This window comes from Spea bombifrons, chromosome 8 (genome assembly GCF_027358695.1).
Source record: "Spea bombifrons isolate aSpeBom1 chromosome 8, aSpeBom1.2.pri, whole genome shotgun sequence".
NCBI classification, from domain to species: domain Eukaryota; kingdom Metazoa; phylum Chordata; class Amphibia; order Anura; family Pelobatidae; genus Spea; species Spea bombifrons.
Window position 1 is genome coordinate 21,571,961 of NC_071094.1, and position 11,389 is coordinate 21,583,349.

The window sequence follows — 11,389 nt, forward strand, 5'->3', positions numbered from 1 at the left end:
CACCTATAATAAAGTGGGAGGAAGATCTGCCCATGACCTTTGAGCTTAGGGAATGGATTCAAGGGATCCACTTGGCAAAAAGTAACGTTCACCTTGTCAACCTGATAGAACAACATTCTGTTCAGATGGTATATGGTTCCAGTTAAATTAAACAAGATAAACCCTGCAAACCAACGAACATGCTGGAGATGTTACAAGGAGATCGGGACGATTAAACATGTTCGGTGGGATTGTGAGAAATTAGACCCTTTGAGGGTTAAATTTCAGAGATCTATGAATTCCCTTACTGCATTCGGTATCCTCATCACTCCCCAAATGTTTCTATTCTATTTAGATCTACCAAATTGGACTAAGGTGCAAAAAGGAATATTTGTTCAATTAAGTTCAGCTATAAAGAATATATATAGCTATAACAGAATGAATGATGTGTGAATGTATTTGCTGTATTTACAATGTAATTAAAATGAAAAGTTTTGCTATACGGACTACAATCAAGCCATATGCAACATTCTGTATTATCAATTTTATTGTGAATAAAAAAAAAAACAGCATTGGTCACAAAGGGTACAATGTTTAAAATAAAAAACAGCCTGTCCCTAAGGGGTTAAACAAATAAATAAGATACAAATAGTGCAAAAACCATAGACATGATTGGCTAGGAAAGAGCTAATGATGAATTATATTTCGGTCAGTCTCCATGCTTCTGTCCTTAAATAAAACTGTTGTACTAATTGAAATTTGTTTTAATACATTGCATGTATCTCTCCTTTCTCTCTATATATAATAGAAACAGCATAACCAAGCAGTTCTGTGGACGTTTCATAATTGCTTCCAATTTCTCTGTAAAACTATTTCAATTAATTATAAAGGCAGAGGAAAATATAAAAAGACAGCGTCGATCTGGAAAAATGACAGATTCACTTTAAAAGTACCTCTGTGTTGTACATTGGAAGTCTGACAAATTATATATATATATATATATATATATATATATACTTATTACATTGTTTTCTTTATAAAAAGGTCTTGCTTTAGCTTGTTTTCTAATCCAACTAATAGATACATTATAAAATTGTAGTCATATAGGGTTAATAATATTGATTGTTGTAGGTATAATTAATCATTTAATATAATATGTTAAGTAGAAAATAAAACTAAAAAAAAAAACACGCAATTTTAATTCCGCTGATTTATCTGTAGCAACACCTTCCAAGTTGATTAATACCCAGCATAGGTTTTTGTGCATGCTCCCTTATACACAATTGTTTTTGTTATCTTTGATGTTTTGGTGTAGGCGTAAGAGGTGTTTGGGCACTTATTTTTAATCATTTTTGTACTATTCTTTTTGACTGTAGATGTCTTTAAAGACCTCATGGATCTCATTTGGAATCACATCATAATGACATCACTGAGGTTCATTATTGTATATTCCATATTTGCTTGATTAGAGAACGACCCTGATTATAAGATGACCCCCCCAAAAAAATTTGAATATTAATTTAGAAAAAAAAGAAAAAGGTTGAATATAAGACTACCCTATAGGAAAAGGTTTTACAAGCAAATATGAATTCACAAGAAAACCATTTTTTCATATTTAATAAAAACTATGCCCTCCCAGATATGCCTTATTCTCCTCTACATCCCCCCCGCCCCGACTTACCGTTGCATCCCTAGAGGCAGCCGGTGAACGTCTGCGCGATGCGCGCATTCAACCTCCATTCCTAACCGGGACCTCCATGACTGAGCACCGGAAGCTCACTTCACACCGGTGCTCCTTCATATAAGCTCCGGCGGAAGTGCCGGCAGTAGTGGAGGCTGTCTGTGCGCATCGCATCGTCAAATGTTCCATTTAAAAAAAAAAATGGCTATTGCATTATATATTGCATTACTGAGGGGTCTGCCCCAGTTTGATTTAGTGCTTCCCACAGACTCTGCATTGTGGCTTTGCTTCCCATCTGCTGCTTCCACTTAATAAATCCTTCAAAGGCTTGTGAGTGTACACTGTATGGATACTGACTTTTACACCTGTATAGTTGATTGTGATCCAGTCCTAAATGAATCAGTATGTGCTCCCACTCCGATCCTAATTTCCCTGCAAGGATATTCAACTGTTTATCAGTTGGACAGCTATGACGGAGCATTTCAGGCAATTCAAGGCTTCTTGTTGTAAACTGATCCAAGTTTTCCTTGCAGAGTCCTTCTATCCTTTCTCTTACCCATGGAAACTCTGACAAGGACTCAAGGAAAACCTTAAAAGCATTTGGTCCACGGGTTTGCAAAATATCCAGGAGCTTCATTGTTCTCCTTTGGCTGGTGGTCTGTGTGCATATCTGCTCTAGTTGATCACTTGTGATAATAAGTTCTTGAAAAAGATACTGTGGTACGAGGCCATCAGCTAGGGCTTCTGCGCATAGCTCCAGGCGCAGCTTTGTCAACAATACTTTATGCTTTTGATCCATTATGCAGGATTTCCATAAGATTCTGTAAACACAATAAACAAAACTATCAGTTTAAACTATTTTATCAGAGATAATATTTGGATATTCTCTCACTTTGATGATCTGACACTGCCCGTTCATTTCACTGAATATGTTTTTTTCTACGGAGTTAGAAAATGGAACTTCTGTCTACATAGATAATTTAAATAATTATATAAATCTAGGTTACATGTCTACAGTGCAATATAAACATAAATTATTCTTAATAACCCTACATATGACAGTACCAAACCCAGATAAAGACTCCACCGGGTCCTAGGAGGGGTACCCAAAAGACACATACACCCCTGTGACATATGACTTCTGTCTTTCACATTCCTTGCATCTGTAGGTTTCTGCTCAGTAACTAACAACTAATCGAGGTGCCTTGAGGAACACACCCAGGATGCAATGTTTGTATACTTGAATGCTTGAGCACAGGAATCTCAAGTAAAGAGTTCTGTTTTTGGCGCCAGAAGCTTTCTAGATCATCATTACTGTATATTTGCATTACCCTTTTTTCATTACAGAGAAAATGAGGCTACAATGAAATGGTTAATATTTTATAGATTGAAAACAATATTAAACCCGATGCAAATGTTCCACTTAACCATACATAGTCTTTGTAACACTTATGAATAAAATCAGTTTTCTCTTTTTCTGTATGTTTTAAGGCTTCTGCTGGCATAACCACTGGGAAAATACCTATAGCTGTGTGTGTGGGTGTGTTTTTTTAATTGTAATATTGTAATAAAAAAATATAATAAATAAGGTAGATAAAGGTTATACAATACTTCTGATACTGGAATTTACATTTAGTCAAGCTTTGAAGTTGTACCAACAGTAGCGATGGTAAAACAGTTATTTGAAGAAACATTTATACTACTCTGCATATAAAGGCATTTTTCCAATCTTTTAAATGTGATTAAAAGAAGCAACTGGAGGAGGACTAGCCAGTTATGTTTATTTGTTTTGCTAATATACATGTGAGTAGTTGCTCATTCATTGACTTCAAAGGGAGCAAGCTGACTGTCGGCGAGTATGCCAAGTGATGTGCTCTGCGACATCATCGCCATTAAAATGCATACGACGGCCACAATGTCCCTCCTGTGCATAGGAGTTAGGACAACCCAAAAATTAAAAAGCAACCTATGAACAATCATTCATTAAAAATTGTATATGATGCTCCTTTACACGTTTATAATGGATGTCATATATACGGATCACTTTGTGTATTGATTTTAGTTAACACTATATTGTAGCATGTCAATTATAGATTGTGTGAGTCCTAGATACAGTTTTATAATTTACTTCAAAGTCAGCTGCCCAAATACTACACATTAGATTTATTGTTTTTTCGTGGACACCATGCCCCAAAAACACACACACACACACATACATACATACATACATATATAATATACATATACTCAAACGGTAGCGGCTAGTTCCTACCCAGTAGAAGGACTCTGGTGATGTCAGCAGACCATGTGACTGTTTGGTCACATGGTACAAAGAACTACAGGAAGAAGAAGAAGAAGAAAGAAGGGTAGCGGCTAGTTCCTACCCAGTAGAAGGACTCTGGTGATGTCAGCAGACCATGTGACTGTTTGGTCACATGGTACAAAGAACTACAGGAAGAAGAAGAAGAAGAAGAAGAAGCAGCAGCAGCAGTAGCAGCAGCAGCGCGGGAAGTGCAAATGACTACAAATGAGCTGAGCTGAGCTGAGCTGTGCTGGGCTGCTGTTTCTTTTTCAATAACGTGAGATGTGAGGATGCAGTTTTAACAGAAGTACTGAAAATACAGAATATCATGGACGCAGAAGGAAACTTGAATCTGTGAAATAATTCACAGTGAGTCTCTCTCTCTCTCTCTCTCTCACTCTGTCTCTGTGCCAGTGATTGTGTTTCTCTCTCTGTGTGCCAGTGATTGTGTCTCTCTGTCTCTCTCTCTGTCTCTCTCTGTGTGCCAGTGAGTGTCTCTCTCTGTGTGCCAGTGAGTGTCTCTCTCTGTGTGCCAGTGAGTGTCTCTCTCTGTGTGCCAGTGAGTGTCTCTCTCTGTGTGCCAGTGAGTGTGTCTCTCTCTGTGTGCCAGTGAGTGTGTCTCTCTCTGTGTGCCAGTGAGTGTGTCTCTCTCTCTCTCTGTGTGCCAGTGAGTGTCTCTCTCTCTGTGTGCCAGTGAGTGTCTCTCTCTCTGTGTGCCAGTGAGTGTCTCTCTCTCTGTGTGCCAGTGAGTGTCTCTCTCTGTGTGCGCCAGTGAGTGTCTCTCTCTGTGTGCGCCAGTGAGTGTCTCTCTCTGTGTGCGCCAGTGAGTGTCTCTCTCTGTGTGCGCCAGTGAGTGTCTCTCTCTGTGTGCGCCAGTGAGTGTCTCTCTCTGTGTGCGCCAGTGAGTGTCTCTCTCTGTGTGCGCCAGTGAGTGTCTCTCTCTGTGTGCGCCAGTGAGTGTCTCTCTCTGTGTGCGCCAGTGAGTGTCTCTCTCTGTGTGCGCCAGTGAGTGTCTCTCTCTGTGTGCGCCAGTGAGTGTCTCTCTCTGTGTGCGCCAGTGAGTGTCTCTCTCTGTGTGCCAGTGAGTGTCTCTCTCTGTGTGCCAGTGAGTGTCTCTCTCTGTGTGCCAGTGAGTGTGTCTCTCTCTGTGTGCCAGTGAGTGTGTCTCTCGCTGTGTGCCAGTGAGTGTGTCTCTCGCTGTGTGCCAGTGAGTGTGTCTCTCGCTGTGTGCCAGTGAGTGTGTCTCTCTCTGTGTGCCAGTGAGTGTGTCTCTCTCTGTGTGCCAGTGAGTGTGTCTCTCTCTGTGTGCCAGTGAGTGTGTCTCTCTCTGTGTGCCAGTGAGTGTGTCTCTCTCTGTGTGCCAGTGAGTGTGTCTCTCTCTGTGTGCCAGTGAGTGTGTCTCTCTCTCTCTGTGTGCCAGTGAGTGTGTCTCTCTCTCTCTGTGTGCCAGTGAGTGTGTCTCTCTCTCTCTGTGTGCCAGTGAGTGTCTCTCTCTCTGTGTGCCAGTGAGTGTCTCTCTCTCTGTGTGCCAGTGAGTGTCTCTCTCTCTGTGTGCCAGTGAGTGTCTCTCTCTGTGTGCGCCAGTGAGTGTCTCTCTCTGTGTGCGCCAGTGAGTGTCTCTCTCTGTGTGCGCCAGTGAGTGTCTCTCTCTGTGTGCGCCAGTGAGTGTCTCTCTCTGTGTGCGCCAGTGAGTGTCTCTCTCTGTGTGCGCCAGTGAGTGTCTCTCTCTGTGTGCGCCAGTGAGTGTCTCTCTCTGTGTGCGCCAGTGAGTGTCTCTCTCTGTGTGCGCCAGTGAGTGTCTCTCTCTGTGTGCGCCAGTGAGTGTCTCTCTCTGTGTGCGCCAGTGAGTGTCTCTCTCTGTGTGCGCCAGTGAGTGTCTCTCTCTGTGTGCGCCAGTGAGTGTCTCTCTCTGTGTGCCAGTGAGTGTCTCTCTCTGTGTGCCAGTGAGTGTCTCTCTCTGTCTCTCTCTCTGTGTGCCAGTGAGTGTCTCTCTGTCTCTTTCTCTGTGTACCAGTGTCTCTCTCTGTCTCTCTCTCAGTGCCAGTGAGTGTCTCTCTCTGTCTCGCTCTCAGTGCCAGTGTCTATCTCTCTGTGTGCCAGTAAGTGTCTCTCTCTCTGTGTGCCAGTAAGTGTCTCTCTCTCTGCGTGCCAGTGTCTCTCTCTGTGCCAGTGAGTGTCTCTCTCTCTCTCTGTCTCTGTGCCATCGAGTGTCTCTCTCTCTCTCAGTCTCTGTGCCATCGAGTGTCTCTCTCTCTCTCTCTCTGTGCCATCGAGTGTCTCTCTCTCTGTGCCATTGAGTCTCTCTCTCTCTCTCTGTGCCCGTGAGAGCATCTCTCTCTGTGCCCGTGAGAGCGTCTCTCTCTGTGCCCGTGAGAGCCTCTCTCTCTGTGCCCGTGAGAGCCTCTCTCTCTGTGCCCGTGAGAGCCTCTCTCTCTGTGCCCGTGAGAGCCTCTCTCTCTGTGCCCGTGAGAGCCTCTCTCTCTGTGCCCGTGAGAGCCTCTCTCTCTGTGCCCGTGAGAGCCTCTCTCTCTCTCTGTGCCCGTGAGAGCCTCTCTCTCTCTCTCTGTGCCCGTGAGAGCCTCTCTCTCTCTCTCTCTGTGCCCGTGAGAGCCTCTCTCTCTCTGTGTGCCAGTGAGTGTGTGTGTGTGTCTCTCCCTCTCTGTGCCAGTGAGTGTGTGTCTCTCTCTCTTTGTGCCAGTGAGTGTGTGTGTCTCTCTCTGTGCCAGTGAGTGTGGTACAAAGAACTACAGGAAGAGGAAGAAGCAGCAGCGCGGGACGTTCAAATGACTAAAAATGGGCTCTCTCTGTGTGCCAGTGAGTGTCTCTCTCTCTGTGCCAGTGAGTGTGTGTCTCTCTGTGCTAGTGAGTGTGTTTCTCTCTCTCTGTGCCAGTGAGTGTCTCTCTATCTGTGCCAGTAAGTGCGTCTCTCTCTCTCTGAGATAGAGCGTGCGCTCGCCTCGAGGGAGAGAGAGAGAGAGAGAGAGCGTGCGCTCGCCTCGAGGGAGAGAGAGAGCGTGCGCTCGCCTCGAGAGAGAGAGAGAGAGCGTGCGCTCGCCTCGAGGGAGAGAGAGAGAAAGAGAGAGCGTGCGCTCGCCTCGAGGGAGAGAGAGAGAGCGTGCGCTCGCCTCGAGGGAGAGAGAGAGAGCGTGCGCTCGCCTCGAGGGAGAGAGAGAGAGCGTGCGCTCGCCTCGAGGGAGAGAGAGAGAGCGTGCGCTCGCCTCGAGGGAGAGAGAGAGAGCGTGCGCTCGCCTCGAGGGAGAGAGAGAGAGCGTGCGCTCGCCTCGAGGGAGAGAGAGAGAGCGTGCGCTCGCCTCGAGGGAGAGAGAGAGAGCGTGCGCTCGCCTCGAGAGGGAGAGAGAGAGAGCGTGCGCTCGCCTCGAGAGGGAGAGAGAGAGAGCGTGCGCTCGCCTCGAGAGGGAGAGAGAGAGAGCGTGCGCTCGCCTCGAGAGGGAGAGAGAGAGCGTGCGCTCGCCTCGAGAGGGAGAGAGAGAGCGTGCGCTCGCCTCGAGAGGGAGAGAGAGAGCGTGCGCTCGCCTCGAGAGGGAGAGAGAGCGTGCGCTCGCCTCGAGAGAGAGAGAGCGTGCGCTCGCCTCGAGAGAGAGAGAGCGTGCGCTCGCCTCGAGAGGGAGAGAGAATGTGCACGCGCCGAGAGAGAGCGTGCGTTCGCCTCGAGAGGGAGAGAGAGCGTGCGCGCGCCCAGAGGGAGAGAGAGAGAGAGAGCGCGGGCGCGCGCCGAGAGAGAGATAACTCACTCTAGTTAAGCCAGGGATCTCAACTCTACTGCACATCATTTTTTAGTGAATAGACTCATTTGTTATAGACTAAATGCCACGTCTGTAATTGAGATCTTCACAATGTATATGAGAATGTGATAAAATAAAGCAACAGCTGTATATGTTTCAAAATAATAGTAATAATAATAATATATGTTCACAAATAATTAAATGAACATAACGCATATAATATATCTGGAATTGCAATTAAAAATCAGTTTATTTTCTTTAAATAGATGTTTATACTCTTTTTTTCTTCTTCTACAGTCTATCTCAACCACTCACAAAACATTAGCTTTTTAGTGACGTGGGTAGATTAATAGATTACGTCCTCATGGTGGTGGCTTTTTGGAATAGGAGCCAGGCATAAACTGTTGCCCACAGAGTATTGTGCAGCGGTAAAGTCCAAAGCTAGTGGGAACAGCTGTGTGCGTCGGACCGCCATACACAAGGGAGAATATCCAAGAAAGGCTCCATTGGTTGTGTCTTTCTCCTGCTCAGATTAGGGACCACACAGGGTTAAGGTGTGAATCCACGACAGATGGAAGACAATTGGACATGTTGGTACCCATTAACACAATTATTATTAGGAATATCTATGGGTATGTTATATGTGAAACCGCGTTAGAGTAAATAAAATCTAATACACAATGTTTCTGGAATTTTTCTTGCCTTAATGACCATGGCAAGACCATGGAAGCTAGATTTCTCACTATGAACTGTCTAGTTCCTATTCCTGTAAGGGACCTGCGTGAGCTGGAGATATGAGTCCCTTCGCAGTATAGATACTAAGGATTGTTATCCTTGTAAAGGACCATTGTTAGCTGAAGGTGTAAGAGTCCTTTAACTGGATGGAAACTAGATTGCTCACTATGAACCGTCTAGTTTCTATCCCTCTAAGGGACCTGTGTGGGCTGGAGATATGAGTCCATTTGCAGTATAGGAACTAGGGATTGTTATCCTTGTAAAGGATCATTGTTACCTGATGGTATAAAAGTCCTTTAGCTGGATGGAAACTAGATTGCTCACTATAAACAGTCTAGTTTCTATCCCTGTAAAGGACCTGTGTGAGCTGGAGATATGAGTCCCTTCGCAGTATAGGAACTAGGGATTGTTATCCTTGTAAAGGACCATTGTTAGCTGAAGGTGTAAGAGTCCTTTAGCTGGATGGAAACTAGATTGCTCACTATAAACCGTCTAGTTTCTATCCCTCTAAGGGACCTGTGTGAGCTGGAGATATGAGTCCATTTGCAGTATAGGAACTAGGGATTGTTATCCTTGTAAAGGACCATTTTTACCTGATGGTATAAAAGTCCTTTAGCTGGATGGAAACTAGATTGCTCACTATAAACCGTCTAGTTTCTATCCCTGTAAGGGACCTGTGTGAGCTGGAGATATGAGTCCCTTCGCAGTATAGGAACTAGGGATTGTTATCCTCGTAAAGGACCTGTGTGAGCTGAAGGTATAAAAGTCCTTTAGCTGGATGGAAGCTAGATTTCTCACTATAAACCGTCTAGTTTCTATCCCTCTAAGGGACCTGCATGAGCTGGAGATATCAGTCCCTTTGCAGTATAGCAACTAGGGATTGTTATCCTTGTAAAGGACCATTGTTAGCTGAAGGTGTAAGAGTCGTTTAGCTGGATGGAAACTAGATTGCTCACTATGAACCGTCTAGTTCCTATCCCTGTAAGGGACCTGTGTGAGCTGGAGATATGAGTCCCTTTGCAGTATAGGAACTAGGGATTGTTATCCTTGTAAAGGATCATTGTTACCTGATGGTATAAAAGTCCTTTAGCTGGATGGAAACTAGATTGCTCACTATAAACCGTCTAGTTTCTATCCCTGTAAGGGACCTGTGTGAGCTGGAGATATGAGTCCCTTCGCAGTATAGCAACTAGGGATTGTTATCCTTGTAAAGGACCATTGTTAGCTGAAGGTGTAAGAGTCCTTTAACTGGATGGAAACTAGATTGCTCACTATGAACCGTCTAGTTCCTATCCCTCTAAGGGACCTGTGTGAGCTGGAGATATGAGTCCCTTTGCAGTATAGGAACTAGGGATTGTTATCCTTGTAAAGGACCATTTTTACCTGATGGTATAAAAGTCCTTTAGCTGAATGGAAACTAGATTGCTCACTATAAACCGTCTAGTTTCTATCCCTATAAGGGACCTGTGTGAGCTGGAGATATGAGTCCCTTCGCAGTATAGGAACTAGGGATTGTTATCCTTGTAAAGGACCTGTGTGAGCTGAAGGTATAAAAGTCCTTTAGCTGGATGGAAACTAGATTTCTCACTATAAACCGTCTAGTTCCTATCCCTGTAAGGGACCTGTGTGAGCTGGAGAGATAAGGGTCCTTAAGATGGATGGTAACTAGATTTCTCACCATGAACCATCTAGTTCCTATCCTTTAACGGGACCTGGCCACAATGGAACAAAAGGTCCTTTACAGGGATAGAAACTAGCTCTCTTTACATGAGTTGGATAGTTCCTATCCCTGTACAGGACCTGACCACTAGGGGGCAAAAGGTAATTTTGCTGGATAGAAAATAGCTCACACACACTGAGCAAGCTATTTCCTATCCCTGTAAAGGACATGGTCCTTCTACCGGATAGGAACTAGTCTCAACCATACTCAAACACCCCTTGCAACTTTACTATAGCTGAAGACAAAATGCAAAGTCAGCACCTCCGAAAGTCTCCCTCTTAGCAACAAGGCGTCAGTGTATCATCACCTCCCAGTCATTCTTGCATTATATTAATGTAATACACGACGAGGCAAACACCCTTATTAAGAGGAGGCATAGTTTCTTTGCATCAAGCAAAGGCTGTCACAACAAAACTATATGAGCGCTCATGCACGGTGCTCCTTCTAATCGGGTTTGACCATTACCTCCAACCCAGTGTAAAAGCAAAACCGTATCCCCCACTGGCTAGACGTTCATTAGACCGCAACGTCAGTTAATTTGCCGCTTCTCCTGGTTGCAAGCAGGGTGCGCCATCTTGGTATTTTTTTTCAAACAGCGCTACCAACAGCTTGAACGGGCACTCTCAAACTGATATTCAATGTCACCGCATTCTATAAAAAGAAATCTAAATCAATTCTATTTTTTAAAAATATATTAAATGGGTTGATAAACATAATCAAATGATTGGCAGTGACATTAGCGTTTTTTTTATTGACAGTTGTCATTGACTAGTGGTTTCGCCCCGTTTACGTGCAAAGGTCGGACATTCAGGTCATGTGACCAAGCGTGGAGCTTTAACCGGATGTAGTTACTCTACAGGGGAGGGGCACTGAAATAAATACGTACGGTAATTTCAAACTAAATGGTTTATTCGCACTTCCTGCAACCGGCGTCAAAAGGGAATATGAGGTTAAATGCATGCGAATCTCTTTACAAATTAAAATTATCAGACAGCAGATAGCACCCATATTCAGACCTCAATCAGTATTCCCCCCCCCCTGGGGCATCATAAAGAGTAATTTCAGATTGTTTGAAGAATATTTTCTTTTTAACCCCTTCAATCCCAGGGGTTTTTGGTACCTCAAAGCCCAGAGCAATTTTGCCATTTTTGGGGTATGTCGGTTTAGCGATTATTCTCTTTTCCTGTGAATAGTGTATCCATATAAACTATATATCGTTTTTTCAAGGA

General features: G+C 44.3%; 1 protein-coding gene across 2 annotated transcripts; it reads right to left on the reverse strand.

The window, feature by feature from the left end:
• Nucleotides 1-1,849: 1,849 nt before the first annotated feature.
• On the reverse strand, nucleotides 1,850-11,004 carry CRADD (CASP2 and RIPK1 domain containing adaptor with death domain). Of its 2 annotated transcripts, none has more exons than XM_053472471.1 (2): nucleotides 10,626-11,004; nucleotides 1,850-2,481 (listed from the first exon to the last, which is right to left on the reverse strand). In XM_053472471.1, exon 2 carries the CDS (start codon nucleotides 2,457-2,459, stop codon nucleotides 1,866-1,868), a length of 594 nt encoding a protein of 197 aa, XP_053328446.1. In that variant the 5' UTR covers nucleotides 2,460-2,481; nucleotides 10,626-11,004; the 3' UTR covers nucleotides 1,850-1,865. The 2 variants fall into 2 exon arrangements, with proteins under 2 accessions (XP_053328446.1, XP_053328447.1); XM_053472472.1 differs by having other exon boundaries at nucleotides 10,391-11,004.
• Nucleotides 11,005-11,389: the final 385 nt, after the last annotated feature.

What these genes read in the sequence shown, in the direction of transcription:
- CRADD (XM_053472471.1), bottom strand. Translation starts at nt 2,459, where the DNA reads ATGGATCAAAAGCATAAAGTATTGTTGACAAAGCTGCGCCTGGAGCTA.